Source organism: Gallus gallus, chromosome 3 (genome assembly GCF_016699485.2).
Source record: "Gallus gallus isolate bGalGal1 chromosome 3, bGalGal1.mat.broiler.GRCg7b, whole genome shotgun sequence".
In the NCBI taxonomy this organism is placed as follows: Eukaryota; Metazoa; Chordata; class Aves; order Galliformes; family Phasianidae; genus Gallus; species Gallus gallus.
In genome coordinates, this window is record NC_052534.1 from 105876151 (window position 1) to 105896522 (window position 20372).

Sequence of the window (20372 nt, forward strand, 5' to 3'; positions counted from 1 at the left end):
GAGGAAAGCTCTGCTGATACTCACAATTTTCTGGGAATATCCCACCAGCTGGATCTTACTGAGAGCAGCATTCACTTCAGGCATGGTGTAGCACTTCCTCCACATAGACACCTCCACTGCATCTTTCAGAGGAGCTGGCAGCAATCTGCAAAGGTCAAAAGGGTCTGGGCATTTTCAGAACTTCCTGATGGATCACCATTCCCATTCATATCCTTACAGATTCAATTTTCTCTTTTTCCTCCCTTTTCTTTTAAATATGCATGGTGCTTCAAAGCAAGGAGCAAGAGTTTCTGCATGTTGGGAGGTAGAATCATATTGCCCATTTTACCTCACCCTGAAGTCTGCTCTCCTTCAGCCTCTTATTGCTGATCCTATCCAGCTTTCTCCAGAGTAGCTGTGGTGAAGGTGTTATAACAACTCCAGTGTTATTTTTGCCTCTGATGAAGAATGTCAACATGAAACACACTACTGGAATTGGTAGAGATTACTTCCATCAGTGTCTACTCTGCAGAACCCAGTTCTAAAACTAAGAATTCAAAAACAAAAAGTAAGCTCCAAACTTGTGATTCAAATACCAGTACCAGAGCGTGAACGAATACTGGCTCTGCTCTCAGTTTTGACACCACTGTCCTACAGGAGCATGTGTCCCTGCACTTCAGATTCTTTGTCTTCAACTCAGATACCCTGCTCACCCTCGGAGCGTGTTGGCAACTGTACATCAGCTGACACTGCAGAGCACTTTGAGACCCCCTACATGGAAGTATTTAAGATGTTTTACACCAAAGAAAAATCCATCCATTCTGCTCTTCACAGACACTGCAGGTTAGCTGGACAGCATTGTCAAGGCAAGAAGTGAACCGTGATGTCACAGACTGTAAGAGAGATGGCTAACTTCTGGGAAATAAATCTTCCTTAGCAACATGAACTGAGGCAGGAAGCAGCACAGCTGCCAAATGCATAAGAATAGGAATTTTTTTTTTATATATATTAAACCAATGCTAAATCAAAGGCTAATTCAAACCAATTTCCAAAGATTTATGGAAATTGGTGAAGTTTCTTTGATCAATTTGTTTAAAAGAATTTAATTTATTGTTATATCTACCAGGTCACTGAACTCCTCCATAATTTAAGATAGTGAAGAAAGGATTAAGACCAGCTCTTGCCAAGCCCGCTGTACAGGTCTAGTGTGATAAGTGTAATTCCAGCACTTGCTGGCTGAAAGCATACTGCGCTTAAGGAAACAAACAAAGCGTTCAAGGTCTTTTTTGGGAAGTCATAAGCAACAAAAGGCCAAACAACGTGGATAGTTGTCCACCACTGCACTGAAGCAAATTGCCTGTAAAAGCCTTTAACCTACCATAAGAAGCATTTAGTGCTGGATGCTTTCAGGAACTTCTCTTCTGGGAAGGGGAAAATATATCTCCAGGTAATGGAGAAAAGTGGGGAATTGTCCTTGGCGAAATCAAGTTCCTATTAGCCTTGACTCTGTGGCTCTATTGTAAATATGCTCTGATTCCTAACAGAGAGCAGTGGGACCAGTCTCCAGTTGTTCCATTCTTTCCTGGTTCCTCAGATGTGCCCCTGCTCACATTCAACCCGTCACCTCATTTCTAAAATCCGTACCCATTCCTGAAGGATATTCTAAACTTGTGAGTGAAGCTACTCACACTACAGTAACGTCCTGTTCAGATCACCTTGTAACAACCAGATGTACGTGGGTAGGTTCAGGGACAGTCAACCTACAGCCATGAACAGGGAGGTATTGTGAAGCAGCATTATCCAGTCGTTAGTACAAAAAAATGCAAGCTTTAATAGCTCAGGACCCTGTATTCTTAACTGGGAATCCTAATCAGCACCACAAATAACCTGAGCATGTAGAGAGCTTCCACGAGACTGCTCATTTCAAACAAAAACCAATGGCAATTGAACTTGCTAAGCAATTAGTTTAGGCTGGATCAGATAATGGCAAAATGTAAGCCGCTATAATGAACTTATTATATTTTACACAGCATTTGCATTTAAAATGCTTCAATGCTTAATCTAATGAAGATGATAATACTTTGTGTTTTATACTAACTATTCAGAGTAGAACTAGCTGAACTGTAAAGCAGTAATGATGATTGATCAGCCTGAAAAATTACAGTTAGACTCGGAAGTAATAAGTACTCCCTTCAAGCAACAGCCAAGAATCAAAAAGAAAAAATAATCCACCAAGGCTCACATTTTCTTAAATAATGGATGTCAGTCTAACCCTGCATGTGCAATTAGCCAGGTATTAATTTGTGGATCTGTGGATGTTTGCTCACATGCTATAATAATCAGTTCAATTCACGCTTGCACAACACTTGCCACCAGGAATCTCAAAACATCTAGCAAGCATCAATGAAGCCCCTGTTAGCCATTATGGTGGGTAGGAGTTCCATTTCACAGAGGCATAGAGAGGTGAAGAGGGGAAACTCAAGAGGACAGGCAGGGCTCAACTGGAAAGAGAATTTAGATCTATCCTGCTCTAGCTCACAGAAACCACTGGTTCATACCAGCCTCAAGGTTGGGTTTAGAACAGGAAGATTTATAGCAGCTGCAGGGCTGCCACTTACATTTGGTTATCTCCCTTATATCATTTCTTTGCTCTGCCTTTAGCTTGTAATTGGAAAAAAGTGTACATTTTACCTCTAAAAGTTGGGGGACCTGACATCTGATTGAGGTTCCCTGCAAGACATCGTACTGTGGCAATGCTTTGTGATCAACAGAGGTCCTGTAAGTGGCACATAAGGGTCCAGTCTCTCCCAGGGGGTGGGCTCTTGTACTTCCCTCTCACCTCACTGGTACCTCATTATAACAGCTACCTGACAGCAGAAAGGAGGAACTGTGGATGTTAGGGTACTTCCCAAGCAAAGGGAGACAAAAAAAAAAAACTACTTTTCCTGTAGCAGCTGAATCAGAACAAAGATCACATCTCTGAGTTCTCTTGTGGAATAGTCAACAGCGTGTAAAGTGCTAGCTAGCACTTTTTCTAAAATACGACCACCAGGAAAGTGACATTAAATGAGCTCTAAGATATACGATCCTCCTTTAAACCATGCATACAAAACACAGGCACTAGTGTGACAAGAATAATGGCTCCAGCCCTCTTTCATCACACAACTGTGAGCCTCAGGAGTCATTCTACTCAGGCCAGCGGACTTCAAAATTAAGAGACACCACCCTGATGAGAGCGTACCTCAACCAGCACAAAATCCATATGAACCTCATCATCTCTAGTTTTGTTTTACATCTTTGCTTTGCTTGCCTCCTTCTGAAATGTGAGTTACTCTGCTGAGATAAGACTGCTCCTATGCTCAGTAGGGGAGTATACTATATGGCCAAACATATGTTAATTTGGAATTTTAATTTCCTTGCTTTGTGATATTGAAAGATGACAACGCTACTTTTACAACTTAGGAAATAATTCATTTTTAGTCAACTCTTAAATCAAGCCACAGTAAGAATTAAGAATAGAAAATGAGAGATCAATTCAAATGCACAAAGCAGCATTTAAAAATAACTTTCTTTAACCACGTCTGTATTTAAAATGTGCCAGCAACAAAACTATTTCCTCTGTAGAACAGACTGTGCACCTAAAGTTATCTTCACTTCCAAGAAAAGCATTAGCTACTATTAGTAAACTATTAGGAAAAGTTTTAGATTACAGACACTTCCAAAATTCTAGAGGTAGAACTTTGAACACCTCAAATCTCAATTTTGAGTATCCTGGTTTTGTATATAGATGGAGTAACAGAGCTTGAGTTTCCAATTCACCTTTTTTTTTTTTTAAGCTTCAATGTGTTTCTAAACTTTAAAACAGTGGGGAAAAAAAAAAAAGACAAAAACCTTTCTGTTGTTCAAGTGTGAAAGAGGCTGCAACCTGGGAAGAAAGGTGGCACTGCACTGTGGTTTGCTCCCAGTCACTTCCAACAGTTCATTGTCTTTCTTAGCAAACACAAACATCATTTTAAATTAAAACTATTCCAACATCACTAAGTTTAAACAGCTTGCTAATTTCATCAACTTTTTATGATGCTAACACAAAAATGCTCCATTTTTATCTACCACCATGGAGCTACACTATGTGAGGGAAGATAGGGGAGGCAGGTGCCTTACCAAGTCTTCTGCTAAGAATCAAGTTTGTGTAGTTTCTGTACACCACTTAATTGTTCTTGCTACTTAATGGCATTAGCAAATCAAACCTCAAATGGTGGCAGCTGACCAATCTTTACACTTAATGCTAAAGTTTGGTTAGAGTTTTAGTGTTTTAGGACAGCCACCCTTCCCACATAGCTTGTTCCTTACCTCTGTACCTCCTTGTTCTTCCACGTGGAGGCAGACTGAGCCTTTGGCACACGTTCAATGGAATTCACCAGTTCTTCCATGAGAAGTCTGAAAAGACACGATAACCAGGTTATTGCAATTGCAGCCTTTCAGGTAAGACATAACCTGGAAAGATTTGTCCCAAATCATTCCAAAATATGTCTAACGGTTTTAAAGAGGGCTTCTTCCTCCAAAGGCATCGCAGCAATTATCAGTGCTACACCTGTTTTCCTGCTGCGTACATCAAATTTCAGCTAGTCCAATTCTATCTGACTCATTGTGACAGTAAAAGGATCTGGCTTTTGGGTTATGGGTTATTGGGAAGGGAGAGAGAAGGGCAAGAGGAACTCCCAAATCACTCCTGCTATGCAAAATGATTTCTACATTACTGCTTGCTTGCCATACAGAATGAGATAAAATATAGTAAGAAAACATGTCAGCTGATGCGTGTCTGTTCACCACTTTGAGAAGTCAAGCACATTGTCAGAGGGAACCTTCCTCATCTGCAAATGCACAGTACAGTGTTTGACACAGAAAAACATGAGCCACTACAAACTGTTAATATAGATTTCACTGCCCAAAACTAAACACCATTTGCAACTGTATGCATGCTTTCCTTTGAAGGCAGGAAATGACAGATTTAACTGCAGAAGAACAGTATCCTCAATTACTTGGGATGGTGAGAACCATACCAGAGTCTACCCTCCAACAAGACTATGCTTGTTATCTTCAGCTATGGACCAGCAAGAGCCCAGAGATCTACTACTAGTTCATATTTACATAATTCCTTTCTCTTTCAAGAGCCTTTAGTTTTGGTTTTTAAACAAAGGGAGAATTATTCTGGTGTGGAAAGTTTGTATAGGACCTTTAATAGACAAAGGTTCCTGCCCTAAAGTGCTTATAGCAGAAACCACAGCCTAATCTGATTTCTAATTATTGAACATGGCAGCTGCTCTGCATGAGAAATGCACACAGCACAACTCCAGTTAAGACACATCCAGGAAGAAACCTGCAGCCTTTACTTGCTGGGATTGACCTATTTGATCAACAAACTTTGAAAGAAAGTAATACCAAATTAGACAACCAAATGCTCCAAGTTTTTGACAGCATTGGAACACCTTGCATTTTCTACTTGTCTCATATTTCTGCTGTTTTTCTCTCTGCTTCTCCTTACAGTTAAGAGCTTATGAGAGAATCTCAACTATCATCTGAAATGAAGCCAGCTTGAATTCCCTTTCACGCTGTGGAGACTGGTATGAATCTCAAATGCTGAAAAACTACAAGGCAATAATCTTAAAAGCATTTATTAAAATATTGGTGACTCCTCTTTTGTTTAAGGGGAGCAGAGAGGACAGGAAAAATCTTTGATTCATTGACAGATAGAAAAATCCCTGGTTCTTGAAGGTTTGAAGCAGGCTATATGGTAACTGCTGCTCAAGGTGTCTCAGTCCACCCAAGATCTACTATTCCACACCTGCCTGGACTCTAACACAAAACATCTGCTGTAAATGACAGGCAGTTCCAGAGTTCGGGAAACACTGAGTTAACACATTTTCTGCACTAAGGACTTGGCTGGTATTCAGCTACTGCCTAAGAGCCTCTTTGGAACATTAGACGCCACCCCTCTACCCATACCCATCCTTTACACCTTTCCCTTAGCAGTGATGAAAGAGGAGCAGAGAATATCAAGGGGCTTTTTACCTGCCAATTTGAACAGTGGGCTCAGTGGCATACACCGTTCCAGTGAATCCTGTGTACTCTGTGATATAGGGCAATGCCATCATGCAGTGATAGTTTGAGATCAAGATTACATCCACCGTGGAGAGGTCAAGCAGCTCAGTCTGAAAACAGAGCAAAGAGATAAGGAACATAGAACTCTTTCACAGTTTAAGCAATGACAGGAAAACTTGGATTTACTAACACCGTCACTAAAATTATTCCCTTTTCAGATCTATAGAGGAAACCATGTCCTAAGTTTGCCTGTCTTTCATGTAAAGAAATGGCTGCTGCTAGGAGAAGCATTATGATTACACTTTTATCAAAGAACTGATGGGTGCACTTCCTTAGTGAGGAATGGTGGCTGTCCAACCACCATCATGTCTGCACTAACTATTTATCAGTGGGTCTCACACTTTTTATGCTGTATATGGTACAGTACTCCAAGAGAGAGATGAATTACACTGTATTTATTCATACACTTACAGTAATTTATATATATTTTCCCAGACTAAGTGCTTGGCATCTTCACCGTCCACATTTTCTACAGCTAGAGATTAAGCTCACTCCTATGATACTACAAAACAGATGGGTGGGTCCAATTTGTTTTGGTGTGACAGTTAAGACAGCAGTTCAGAGAGTGAAAGGAGAAGATTTCACACATTGTTAAAGGAATTTTAATTAGAAATATTTACTGGTAATGCTATAACACAAATGGTGTCAAGCCAGAAATTTACAAGATATATGACCTCTAACTCAGTTATTATAGAGCAGCTAATGGAATTCAACACTCATCAAGCACATATTATCTGATTACAAGGCTTGGTCCAGCAATTTGAATAAAAATGGCAGGAAAGTAGGTCACTTGTCTTTTCAGAGGGCTGACACAGTGTTCTGGTGACAAGCTGCTTAACTCACAACTAAGCATTCATGGTTTCAATCCATGATCACAGCTGATTTTAGAGCCATGATCTCCAATCTAAGTACAGTAGGTAAACACTATCCTCCAATTCATGACAGAACACCTTTTATTTTACAGAGCTTGCCAGGCAGAAATACACTACATGGTATCAAAGAGTCTGCTGCTGCCTGCTCCTACCAAGCTGGTCCTTCATAGTTTGGTTTTCAGCTGCTTCTAGACTATAGAGAATCAAACGGGGAGTCACTCCAGGCCTGAGCTGAATCCCAGCCCAGCAAGCCATGGGGAGGTGGAGGATACAGACTACCATTTTCCAAGCTTAAGCGTCCCGTATCTCAAGTGTCCCATATCTCAGCATCCTAGAAGCATTTACTAATAGGATGAAAAGGGTGTCAAAACCAAAACAAAGTAAAATCTTCCCTGGGATTCACAGCAATCTCCATAAAAGTGCCTACGAGGAGAAGAGGTTTAAAAATGTTTCTTGAATGTGAAGTGAGAGAGATCAGAAGGTTGCCAAGCAAAGAAAGGGCAGCACTTTGCACTCTGACATGTGGAAGCATACTGTGCTGCTGAGACAGCCTCTTATCACCTTGTGGCTTCTGGACGACGTTCAAAATTCAGCTTTCTCTGGCAATGGTCTTCCTGGAAGTGATAGTGTGATTCTGAAACTAACTGCTTTTGCAGACAACTTTCTTCAAAAGTAGTGGTGTTGAATGAGAAAAAGACAAAGCCTTTTTCCACACAAGCTCCTTCTTGTTCTGTGCTGCTAAGCACTAGCAACAATTCCACTTTACTGATGTGCCTGCAGGCCATGCTCCTGCAGCCAAGGGAGCAGGTAAAGCTAGAGAAGTGTGCTGCGTATCACTATCAGATCCGTTCCTAGTGCTTGAAGAGAAAACTTGGCATCTGCTGGGAACCTGGGGAACTGAAGCATTTGAGAGGATATTTGTACAGCCCCTAGAATGTTGACATGTGCAGCTGGTTGCCATCTTCTAGTTACAAGGACTGCTGGAAAACGGTTACATTCAGTGATGGCACTGGCATAATAGAGCTGCAGCTTCCCAACAGCCATTTTTGAGCTACAGATGGGGGTATTTTCCAGCCAAATAAAGTAATCAGAAAGGTGAGCTGAAGCACTTTAAATCCCAGCAGGTAATCATTCCGGTGTATGGCTTCAATTCCAAAGGGAATTCAGAAACTGCACTCTATCTTCCCAAAATCTGGAACATAATGGCACTTCCTGCCCATACAGATGCTTTCTAAATCCCTGCTCTTCTCCAGGACATTAAGCAGAAAGCACATAAGAATGCACAATTGAGTGGGCTTTTTTTTTTTTTCCCCCCATTTGTTTCATTTTGGGTCGTTTTGGTGAGTGAATTGTATTTCTTCCTGTTGGGGGAAAATAGCAATTGCACCGAGACCTGCTGATACTGCTCCCCAAAACCAGTGCCAGAGCTGCCACCTTACTTTGAAGAAAAAAAGATTACAGGAGCCAGAAGGTCCAAGAGGTGGGTTTCATGGTGTCAACAGGCACAAACACCACTGCTAGTAACCTAGCAGGCTGACAGCAATCTTCCAAGACAGATTTGCAGTTCATTGCATAAAGGCCAGGCAGAAAGGAGAAAAAAATCCCTGCCCAAAAGCAATCCCAACATGAAATGAAAGAACTGATGTTATCACAGCCTGAACACAGCTGAGGAAAGAGGATACTATTCACAGACTATTCACCATCATTCATCCTCACCACTCTCTGCTCACCTTTTTATTCTTTCGGCTCTCCTACAGAGAGGTAAACCCAGTTAATTCAAACACTTTCAATAGCCTTGCTTTCCTTTCCTTTCTTTTTTTTTTTTTTTTTGTAAAATGACACGTATTCTTGGCCAAACCAACTAAAGCAGCAGCAGCTTGCACAGTTGTGTCCATGGGATATGAAGGTACCGGTCTTCGCTAGAAGTGGCACTGATGAATAGCACAAAATGCAGTGAAACTTTGTAACCCAAATTTGCTGCAGGCAGAACAGCAGACTGACTGTAGCCCAGCTTCAAACAGCAGCTTAACCACCTCAGGCTCCTCAGGGGAGCTTCAAAAGGCAAGCCATGCCTCTCTGGTCAGAGACTTTCCTCATCTTCATTCACTGCCCTTATCTAGATCAGCACGTGTTTTCTCACATAATCAAGTCCGGCTCAGTTATACTGTCCTTAAAGGGCAAATAGCAAAGGACAGTTAAGCCTTTCTTATTCTTCTGTGAGAGGTGGATCTGTTCAAGAAGACCTTCCAGATTGCACCAAACCACTGTTGAAAAGGGACGTTTCCATCCTTTTTCCAGTGTCACAGATACTAGAGGTACCTTAACTTGACCACAGGGGTTTTAGTATTATCATTTACAGAGTAACAACAAATAAGCAGGAATCTGCTAATAACAATAATTAAGCAAATTTCTCCCACACTGACTGATTTTTAAGTAAGGCTTTGAATTAACTCACCTCTGGCAAACAGAACTCTGGCACAGAATCCACAAACACATGGCCAGAGCACTCCTTCAGCTCCTGTGAGAAAAGCACATCGACAGAAAAGACACAAAAATACAACACAGTGTTACTCCAATACTGTGAATTTTTCACTTTCAAAACCTCTTCTTCATCATAGGCAATTTCCAACCCTTTCCTACACCGTATTTATTCCCCTTCCAGACATCATTCATTGTAAGCAAATCTTCTGCAATTGGTTTTGTGGGAGATGAATCCCTACATAGGGCATTTGATGAAACACCTATGGGGGATCCAGGTTCTACATGGCACTTCTGTTCTGTTCACCTCTATTGGATCTCTAGTTTCTCTTTTTCCAAAGGTGACATTACAAGCTTTTGTCAAATGAGAAGTGTCATCCTTCAGCATTATGCATGGAAAAGAGCAAACAGAAATATTCTCAACTCTAATCGTAGCCTACCTCATGGGTAGCAACCTTCCACACTGTTCCTTCTCTCACAGATGCTTCTTTTGCTTGTCCCACAGCAAGTGGTCTAAGCCAGCTTCAGACTGAGAGAATTAAAAATTGAATCCAATTCTTAATAATTACAGTGCACCTGCCAACTAATAACGAATGAGCAATTACATCTGGTGGCAGAAGTCTCCTAACCTCATCTCAAGGGAGTTCAAAATGATTAAAACTAGATCGCAGCAAATTTCAAAGCCTCTCCAGGACGTAAGTTTTATAACTGTCATCCGGAGAGTGCTATAACAGCACGTCCACCCCACATGATAAAACATCCGCCTTTGACTCCTTCCCTTGCCTTTTTCCAGCACGGGTCAAAGTATTTACCATTCCAAGCAGTTACAATGGTCAAGGTGAAGGTAAGAGATCCTGCCTTTGAATTTTTAACACGTTTTCCATTGACACTGCACAAGTTTGAAGGTTCTCCTGAGCACACACTGCAGGAGCACCAAAGAAATGTAAATACCTCACTTACAAAATATACTGACAGCCTATTTGTTCTTCAGATAGAACAGAATCCAAAGGCTCTGAGACTAAAGATGGAGTTCGGGAGAAGCAAATTTAAACTGGGTAACTCCAGAGCATCTATAACTGTGATTCACAGTCAGAATATGCTCTGAACAGAGCCAATACTGTTTTACTTACAGAAGTACTGCCTATATAGTTTCTTTTGTCTCCAATGAGAAGAAAACTCAGGTCTTAAATCTATGATCTTCAGCTTTCTTGCCAGTAGGAATCAGATCAGCCTAGAAGTCCCCTACAAAAGGGGCTATTATTACCATTTTGCTTTAATGTTCATGTAGTTGGAGAACAATCCGTTAAAACAGTATTTTCTCTCCCAGTGTCCATTGCTGCACACATTTGAAAAGTATCTGTCTATTTTACTAGCATCTGACATTCTTGTGTTCATTGTTCCCCTATGGCAGATCCAGCTGGATGCTGCAGTGCCCAGTTTCGGTTGAAGCCCCAAAAAACTCTCATTGTAAAGCCACTGTAATGAAAAAAAAGGGAAAAAAAGGAAAAAAAGTCTCTCATAGTTGAGTCAGTCCTATGTCTTAGAATTAGAAGGCTGGAGATGAAATCCTCCCTGCTATGTCCAGTGGCAGAACACATGTGAAGACAAAGCTTTTTCTCTGTAAGAGACCTCCCACGGGCAAACCATTCACTTGTAGTTTTCCTGTCTAAAAAAGGGGGATGATATCAACCTCATTTACAAATTAGCTATGAAGCTCTACTGTCATAAAAGTGAGGCTGCTGAATAAAAGGCACTCCACAAGTTGAAGAACTGTTATTTATGTAGCTCAATGAAACAGAAAAACATTCAAACTGATGATTTCTGCACTTTAAAAGGGTATTTTAAAAAGGCAGGCTACCTCTGAAGGCTGAAAGCCTCAGAGCTGCAGCTAACATTTTGTTTGAAAACGTTCTGCTCTACATCGTGGCCAGTAACAGTACATACAGAAACCTTGGCCATGAGTCAGCATGATAGTATTGTTTCTGCAGTGCAAGCCCCTGATCTGCCCATTGGCTTTTTGCATGGCAAGAAAATTCTAACCATCAGTACAGTACCTTGTCCAGAAATGTGCTTCCATCTTTCAAAACTAATCCAGGAAGTTTGGACAGCCTGGGGCTGCAGAAGGAGAGAAGAAAATATATTGAAATATGAATTCTTTCATTGTCACTCACTGAGCACAGATCTCCTGTTTGCTGTCAGACAGGAAAAGAACACCATCTCAGTTTCAGGGAACTAACAATCTCAATAAAATAGACAGTTTCACAGTGTTTTAATGTTCACTGAAATGACTTTTACAAATCATCATTATGACACTTACACATTAAAAAAAATAAAGAGGATGACACATGCAGGGATTTGATTTTAGTCCTTTATGATGAGAATTTCAAAAAGGCTCAGTGCTATTTAAGTTGCCTTAGGTGAAACGGCTGTATAAATGGAAGAAAGATTAAGGCAGCAGAAAACTTTATGTCTGAAACAACACAAAAGCACTGTAAAACTGAATCTGCATCGGGACAGAAGATGACAAACGGTCACACAAGCAATGGAAGGCAAAGATCGACACTGGGGCCTCAGTCACAGTGAGGACTGTGTCCTCCTCAGATGGACAGAGAGGGTGTGACTGTATAGCCCTGTCAACTGTGGTTTCATGCTCTGAAGACCCACACCAACATCTGTACAGTGCATGTAGCTGTTGGAAGGAGAGAGGAGCAAGCAGACTTTGCTCTAACTGCATGTTTTATGTTGGCAGGCCTGGCACCAGACAGCAACAGCAGTCCCTGCTCTCTCCCCCCTCCCCTTTTTTTTGTTAATATTTGTTGTTTTAAATGCTAACAAGGAAACGTGAAGGATAACAGTGTAATCCTGAGTTTACAGTAGGGATTGCCTCAGCATTTCATGCACCCCTTCTTCACAGTTAGACCCATTTTTTGTGTGAGCCTGTAACTTAGTTCTGAAACCACTGCCAACCCAGATTCAAGCACCTCTACAGAAATCCAGAAAAGCTGAGAGAATGAAATAATAAAACCTGCCTGGAACCAAGGCCTGTAAAGACCTCAGATTCAGAGACAGAACTTGAGAACCTGGTTGCAGTGAAACGTGCAAGTGTTTAGCACTGAACTGTGAAGAGAGGAATGCTCACACACCGTGGGGGCTTTTTAATTTAAGTTCTTGAAAATAGGAAGTGACTCATTGGCTCAGAGGAATCTTGTGTTTAAACTAACATCAGTATAAAAGAACCGATCCTAACTGGTACTCCAGTAAGGCACAAGGAAGAGGGGGAAATAAAGATTCAAGGAGCCAAGGCAGAAGGTAAGAGGTGAGGGCAGAAGGGTGTCATAAGGAAGCAGCAGGAGAAGCTATACCAGAGAAGCATGACCCTCTTCTGAGGATAAAGAGCAACTCTGTAGAAGCCTAATGATATAAAAGAGGAGGTGTCTAAATGTACTCCCCATAGACCTGCTCAAAAGCACAGATTGAGTACTGTATTTAAGAGATGGGTGGGGAAGTTGTGGGGAGAGCAAATGATCTAAAGGAAAAAGCAAGAACAAACCACCCTGCTAAGCAGCAAATGTAGCAGGTAAGGGAGGAGAGGGCAAAAACGTTGGTTGGAAGGGCCATCGGCAGGTCTGTAGTACACTCTCTCAGAGCCAACCCTAGACTGGATCAGTCTCAGCTTTGTTTTGCTGCAACTTGCAAATCCCTGAAGGACGCGATTCCAGTCTCTGGGAATGGTTTGAAGTGTGAGACTAAGAAACTCCATCATTGATATGCTAATGTCCAATCTGAGGCTCTCAAGCAGCAATCCATGGCTACTTGCCCTCCCAGCACTGTTACATGAGAAGAGTTTAACCATTCTTTGTACCATTCTTTCAGGTAGATGCAGAGTGCTATTAGCTCCTCCTTCAGCCTCCTCTCTGCTGGATCAAATAAGACCAACTCTTCAACCTCTCTCTTCAACCATGAGCTCTATACCCGAATCACCTTGGATCCCCTTGAAGACCCTCTCAAGTCTCTCAGCACCCTCCTTCAGCTGGGAGTCCAAACTGGGATCAATTTGTGCTTTCTCCAGCATGAAGCCAAGAGGAATAAACTTTTCTTGATCTGCTGGCCATGCCCCTCCTAATTTAGCCTTGTATGTGGTTTTGCCTTATTCATGAGTGAGCACAATCAACTTGTACTAAACCTGGCATCCACTGAAGAATACCCAATCTTGTTAAGAGAGGCAAAATTAGCAGATGGGTCCTGTGTGTGTGATAGGGCGGGTGGGTTTAAAAGTGGAATATGCAATACAGGACAGAGAGGACTTTTACCTTGAAGCCAAGAAGAAACACAGTTCCTGCCGACATAGTTCTGACATTGTAATAGAGTGATTGATTAATCCAAAATAGCTAGAACTGTCACATAAATAATGTGAGCAAGTGTGTCATGGCTAGACAGGAAAGGTTAAGAGCTTCCCACATGTTCACCTTGCAGTTTTGCATTTGACTTTGGTATAGGGGAGAAAATTCCAGTTCACAAACTTCCTTTAAAGTACGGGAACTGGCTTGGAGTGTTTGGCAACTGCTGCACTTGGTGCACGCTCCATGTACTGGTTGAGAACAAGGACTGCCACTTCCAGGGTGGAATCCACATACCTTTTGATGGGCTTCTTCTGAAGACCAAAGAATTCTAAAAAAATGTCCAGTTCTTTTAAGGAGACAAAGACTACAGCACTTTCCTCTCTCATAGATTAAAGCACAGGCTCTCAAAATGTTTGCTCAAGGAGGGTCCTGTGTGAGGTAGGACACAGGCTCTAGATGCACAGCAAAGACCTACTGTAATATCAGAGGTAACTATTAGGGCACGGTTGCAGATTGTGTACAAAGACTTGCAGAGCCCACGTGGTTCATGGATCCTACATCCATAGATCCATGGATCCTACTCTGGCTTAAAGTCAGCAGAGAGGCATTGCACCCTTCTGGTCATGGTTTTGTGTGGGTCTGTCTGAGTCTAGCTGCAATAAGCACTCCTCATTATGAGAGGAAATACAGCTGGTAATAACCTGAGGTCTGACAGACATATTTCAAAGTTTTGCTCTGCTAGAGGCATCGTGAAAGATCTCAGTTGGGCCTTCTTTTAGTCTGTCATCTGGAAAATGATGATAACGTTAGCTCTCTATCACCTACCCACATTATGTTGATAATACACATTTGAGTTTCAGAGGTATTTAGACATCCTGGTTACAGAGACCAGATATATAATATTTCCAGCTCATTTCCACAACTCCCTGCAGGACACCTGTTTTGTAGAATACTGAAGAGATCAATTACTTGCCCAAGTCCACGCACTTAGGACAATCCTTGCTGTAAGGGGTGTTCAATCACCTTACCGACATGATTGATTGGATTTAAATCCATCGGTTTGCTTGGATTCCTCTGGGCCATCAGGGGTCAAATCTGACATCCTTTCTTATTGAGTTTGAGTCATTTTAGTGCAGACATTCTGGAGGTACTTGGGGAATTCCAGGTTGTGACCTGCAATTTGGCTGTTCATTCCCAGGACCTGCTATCAGTAGACAAAGCTGGCATATCCCAGGGGAGCACAGATGCCTGCAGTTCTAAGAACCTCCTAAGCTTTTGTTCAATCACCTAATTTTGCTACTTGTTCCCCCTTTCAATTTCTTTCTTGAGAAGCTAGTGTAAGGCAGTTCTGTCTGTAGCTGGATTTCCCCATTTCTTATTTTTATTTTTTTAATTCTTTCAAAAAATCTACTGTAGCTCCTAAATATTATAGTTAGTAAAAATAAACTATCACACAGATCTGTCCTTTGGCATCTGTTGCTCACTGTACAGACCTTGGAACTCCACGGCCTTGCAGAATAATGCCCATGTTGTCTGTGCTTCTCCTCTCCAAGAAAGAGCAAATTTCCTGAACCCAGAATGCATCTCACTTCTTTCCTTATGGATCATAGTTACTAAAAGGCTTTTGTGAAAACTGCTAGCTTCACACCACCAGGAGCTACTCATTCCCACCTCCCCAAACTAGAGTTTCTGTAATCTGTTCCACTTAATGCAAGACATACATCACTCTGAATATCCAAATCCATTTACAAACCCAGGAAAAGACTACTTGTGGGCCAGAGCATGGAAGAAGGAGTCTTGATCTCAGGATTCTCTTCTGAACTACTTTTGCTTCACTGCTGTTTCATTCCCATGCACGCTGCACTTTTATTTATTTAAATTTTAAAAGGGAACAATTATGCCATGAAGTCAACTGAGGAGGACGGTTAAGTGCTATTTTTCTTTGCATTAGCCCACGCTCTGACAAAAAGCCTGAGAAGATGGTGGTTAAACAGTACTTGCCGGGCTCCCTGCACTCCATCTCAGTTACCCATTTATCTCATCTTGCATGAAGAAGCCAGAAAGATGACAGATATGTGACCTCACTTGTGCTGAGCAGTTGCAGCAATACCTTACTGAAGCTTAGAATAAATTATCTAGAAAAACCAATCAATAAATCCATAAAATGTCTTCCGTCTACTGAGCCAAAGGACGTTATTTTGATAAAGAGAATTTTTAAGTGAACAAAGTCTATTTATGATATCAGATGATGCAGTTCATTTGTACTCATCCCCTCTCTCCTTCCAATATACCATTTCATGCAGAGCACTCAAACTGCAACCCAAGAAGACGCAAACTAATTGCTCACAGGCTGCAGAACATACCTCTGAACCAGCGGCAACGGCAGGAAATTGAGGGTAGATGTCATATCCAGTCCACAGTCCAGCATGATGGTGGTGGACTTGAACTTGAGCACGTTGCATGGTAAGGTTGGATGTCCTGACAGGCAGTACTGAAAGTAGAATATGAAGATGAGTTCCTCATCACCTTTACCAATAGACTGAAGCCCCCTGAAAATTGACCTTTCCCCTCTCATTTTTAAACACAGTTTCATGCATGCCAGAATGAAACTCCTGGTTTCACGTGAGTTATTGTCTCAAAACTATATATTCATTGGAATTTCCCCATGTCAGAGTATTAAGACGCAGATTTTCTTCCGACAAGGTTTTCTGATCACAAAGGATAAATGGACAGAGAAGCACCTCTCCCTAATTTATGACACATACAGAATCTCTTTCTTCCACAACCACCCATTTTCACAGAGATCCTGGACAATCAGTGTCTTTAAAACTCAGTCCTACTGGCAAAACGTGGCTGAAATCGGTGTGCAAATTTGAGAATTACTTGGGGTGGAAGCCTCAACAAAGCAGCAAGGTGCAGGGCACACCTTCCGTGGCTTCTCAGCACTGCTGGGTAGAGGAAGCTGTAGTGTGCACTGCAGCAGCTCGGGGGCATGCTCTCACCTGCTTTTTGTCTTGCTAAACACAAACAGGAAACGCTAGGGAATGGACCACCATACCTGAATGGAGCAGTTTGTGTACTGAGAAGTCCCCAGTGCTTTGCAGGGTTAATGAGCCAGTAAGCAGGTTATGTACTGGGCACTTGAGCATCATTGAGATGCAGCCACCTCCTGTACAATGTTTGCCTCCAGTGGCAAACATTTAACAAGGCACAGGAGCAGCTGAAGTTTTGAATAAGAAGAGAGGTGAATAGAAATGCTACCTTTAAGTGAGGTTAGAAACAGGAATGTCTGAATACAGGACAGCAACCACAAGGTACTCAATGATTCTTCAAAGACTGCAGGAATAAGGGATGTTACACCTCAAAGTCCCAGCATCCCCTAGCACAACAACTGTCAGATGGTCAGATAGCTTTTAAACTCAAGTTTTGGCCAGTTAAGATGAAAAGCATCAACTTGTTGTTCATGCACAGCACTAAAAACTCTGTCATTTTCTAAGGCATTTATTCCACAAGTGGAAAGAAGGTAGATTAATCATTTCATTCTGTGCCTCCGCTCGCAATATGTTAACACAGGACTGCAACTGTTTGAATTAACAACTCCCAAGGAGGCTGTTTACATACATCCATCACAAAGCTGTTTAAAATTATATTTAAATATTAAAATCCACTAACGCTCAAATATTAAATTAACAGCATCACAGTCCTCTGTTTTAAGTTCATAAAGTCTTAATAATTAAGGAGCAACATTACATCTTGTCTGCTGTTACCAAGGTTTAAGAAAGCTTGATAAACCAAGCTGGTGGAGAAGTGAGTGGACAAACACCAAATTCAGTTGGCTGTCACCCTATGGTAAATGGATCCCTGGGAACCAATGGATTCTTTCCATCACATTCACGTAAAGTGACATAAAGCAAACCAAAACAGTGCATTTATGCCGTGCAGCTGTTTGCACGTGACATTTCCAGGGCTGTAACTCTGTTAGAATTTTAGATTAGGAATCCATATCTGCAGTATTACATCTCTATATGTACTGTATTTGATTTCTTCCACGCAGCTCACGCTTCATCCCACCTAAAACAGATCCAGGTACCACAATTAATAATACTCCTGACGGATCTAAGAGCAAAAAAGGACTTGCACTTCAGTCCAATTTGCTTTCATCTCTTTTCCCCTTTTGACTAAAGGTCGAAGCAGCTCACACACTAGGCTCCTTACCTCCTAATTAGAAACCAGTTATGAGAAAAATGACACAAAACAGAAACAAAGGACTATGAGTGTGCCCACCTCAGCGCACACCTCCCTCGACTTGCCCTGTAAACTGGATGGCAGTTTGGCAGAGCAGGGCACAGAGATGAAGGCGAGGGGCTGAAGCCCTCACACAGACTGGCTCTCAGCAGACATCTGGCTTAGGCCGAGCGCGCGCCAGCTCGGGGAGTCGCTGGTGAGCTCATATATGGCAAGGTGACAGAAAAAAGAGATGACATCTCAAGCTAACAGCTCCAAAACATTCCAAATTTTGTAAGTTGAACTGAAGCCAACAAATACTGCAGCACTTTGTTCCGGTGTTATCCCATGGATCCAGTTATCTCACCTGGATTTGCCTGGACCCAAGCACGCTGAATTTGGAGAAGCTGGAGTTTTTCACTGGATTCTGAGTCAGGCCTGCAGGCTGCTACCTCTGCCCTTTTCTTCCAAATTCAAACCAAATATACATGAAAGGAGGATGAAAACATCCCTGAAACCTCCTGATTCACTCCTAACTCCAGACCAAACACAGCGTGAAGAACCTGCTCTTACAATCACCAGTCCCCAAATGTGGACAAGGCCTACAAACACTGAAATGATGGCAGACAGCTTGTATTCAGCCATGTTAACTGTACAGACACGTCCAGAAACACTTGCCCAGTTTCTCCAATTGGAAGCATTCATAAAATCATTACGGTTGGAAAAGACCTCTCAGATCTCCAAATCCAGTCCACCCCACCATGCCCACAGCCCTCAGTGCCACATCTCCAAGGTTCTGGAACACCTCCAGGGACAGTGACCCCATCACCTCCCCGGGCAGCTGTGCCAGCACAGGGCCACTCTTTCTGAGAGGAAATGTTTCCTAATATCCAACCTGAACCTCCCCAGCACAAGGTGAGGGCATCACCTCTCATCTTATTGCTGTGACCTGGGAACAGAGGCCAACCCCCACCCCACCTCCATCTCCTTTCAGAGCATAGCAGGGAGCAGTGAGGTCTCTCCTGAGCCTCCCCTGCCTCAGACTGACCCACCAGCCACTCCCTACGTCTGTCCTCCAAACCCCTCACAGCTTTTTGCCCTTCTCTGGGCACACTCCAGGGCCTCCATCCATGCACAGAGCTCCATCACATACCTCACATCACATGGAACCAAGCTCTTCAGCCACCTGCTGAACTAATTTTTGCAATTAAACCACAAACGTGATGAACTTTAAGTCTCAAAATAAGCCCAGAATCCAAGCTCACCTCCACAGAGCTTCCTCAGCTCCGTCAGCCTCACACCCCTGAGACAACGTTATGTTTGACATCAGGATGTGCCTCTGGGGCAGCCCCACGGAAGCCCCACGGGCGCTGGACAGCGTGAGGCTGTAGAAACACCTCCAGATGCCAAATCCCACTGCCTGCCCCTCACTCAGCCCCGGGAGGGGTGGGAGGACGGGTTGAGCGCCCCTCCCCCCAAACACACACGCGCTCCCCCCGTCCCCTCAGCGCGCCGTTAACTCGGCGGGAAGCGCCCCTCAGCTCCCTCACCCCCCGCGGGGCGCGGGTACCGCAACGCGAGGGCGACCCCAGCGCAGAGAACACCGCTCAGCTCGCCCACAAACACCCCCCAAACCCCGCCGCTCACCAGCTTCATGCTTCACCCGGCTCTATTTACGGGGACAATCCTGCCCCCGCCTTCCTGCCCGCTCCCCCTTCCCGCCCCGGAGCATCACGGGACTTGTAGTCCTCCCGCCCGCGATGACGTCATGGCCGGGCCCGCCCCCCCCGGTTCACCTTGCCCTCCCGAGGCATGCTGGGAGCCGTAGTCCGCGCCCCGCTTCGCCCCGCGCTCCCGTGGCGTGCCGCGCCGCCGGGCATGCTGGGAGTTGTAGTCCGCGAGCGGCGGCGCTCCCCGTCACCCTGGGGAGGGGGGAACTACAAGTCCCAGGGTCTCACAGCTGCAGCAGGTGGGAGCTCGGATGTTGATATCAACATGGCGCTTGTCAGACAGACAAAGACAGTCAGTCTGGTGTGAGCGAGCCAAAAAAGAAAAAAAAAAAAAAAACACACAAAAAAACCAACAGAGAGAAAGGGAGAGGAGGAGGGAAAGCGAGACGGGGAGGGGGGCTCCTGGCCTCGGGGGGGCTCCGGCAGCCGAGAGCTTTCCGCCCCACTATTGTTCTCCTCCCGCTGCGCCCCCATTAATCTCCCCTCACGCCGGGGGGGTCCCCGCCGGGGGCGGCCGTTCAATGGTGAAGCGGAGGAGCCGCCGGCACCCGGAGGTGAGTGTGGGTGCGGGGGGGGGGGGGCGGCTCAGC

General features: G+C 43.5%; 2 protein-coding genes across 17 annotated transcripts in view; one reads left to right on the forward strand and one right to left on the reverse strand.

The window, feature by feature from the left end:
- INTS9 (integrator complex subunit 9) overlaps window positions 1-19745 on the reverse strand; it is a 67888-nt gene extending 48143 nt beyond the window's left edge. The window contains exons 1-7 of one of the 2 annotated variants that reach the window (NM_001031100.2): window positions 19700-19745; window positions 16192-16319; window positions 11543-11603; window positions 9466-9528; window positions 6049-6188; window positions 4330-4416; window positions 25-145 (exon numbers count right to left, since the gene is read on the reverse strand). In NM_001031100.2, coding sequence (NP_001026271.1) covers window positions 25-145; window positions 4330-4416; window positions 6049-6188; window positions 9466-9528; window positions 11543-11603; window positions 16192-16319; window positions 19700-19708 — 609 coding nt within the window. In that variant the 5' untranslated portion in view covers window positions 19709-19745. Of the gene's footprint in view, window positions 1-24; window positions 146-4329; window positions 4417-6048; window positions 6189-9465; window positions 9529-11542; window positions 11604-16191; window positions 16320-19317 lie in introns of both variants that reach the window. The other variant, XM_046938965.1, reaches the window with a different exon arrangement.
- Window positions 19746-20035: 290 nt separating this feature from the next.
- The window catches only part of HMBOX1 (homeobox containing 1), a 126102-nt gene continuing 125765 nt past the window's right edge, over window positions 20036-20372 (forward strand). For all 15 annotated transcript variants that reach the window (XM_015285113.4, XM_015285111.4, XM_015285118.4 and 12 more), the window contains exon 1: window positions 20036-20336. The gene's annotated coding sequence lies outside the window, so the exon portion shown is untranslated. The remainder of the gene's footprint in view (window positions 20337-20372) is intronic.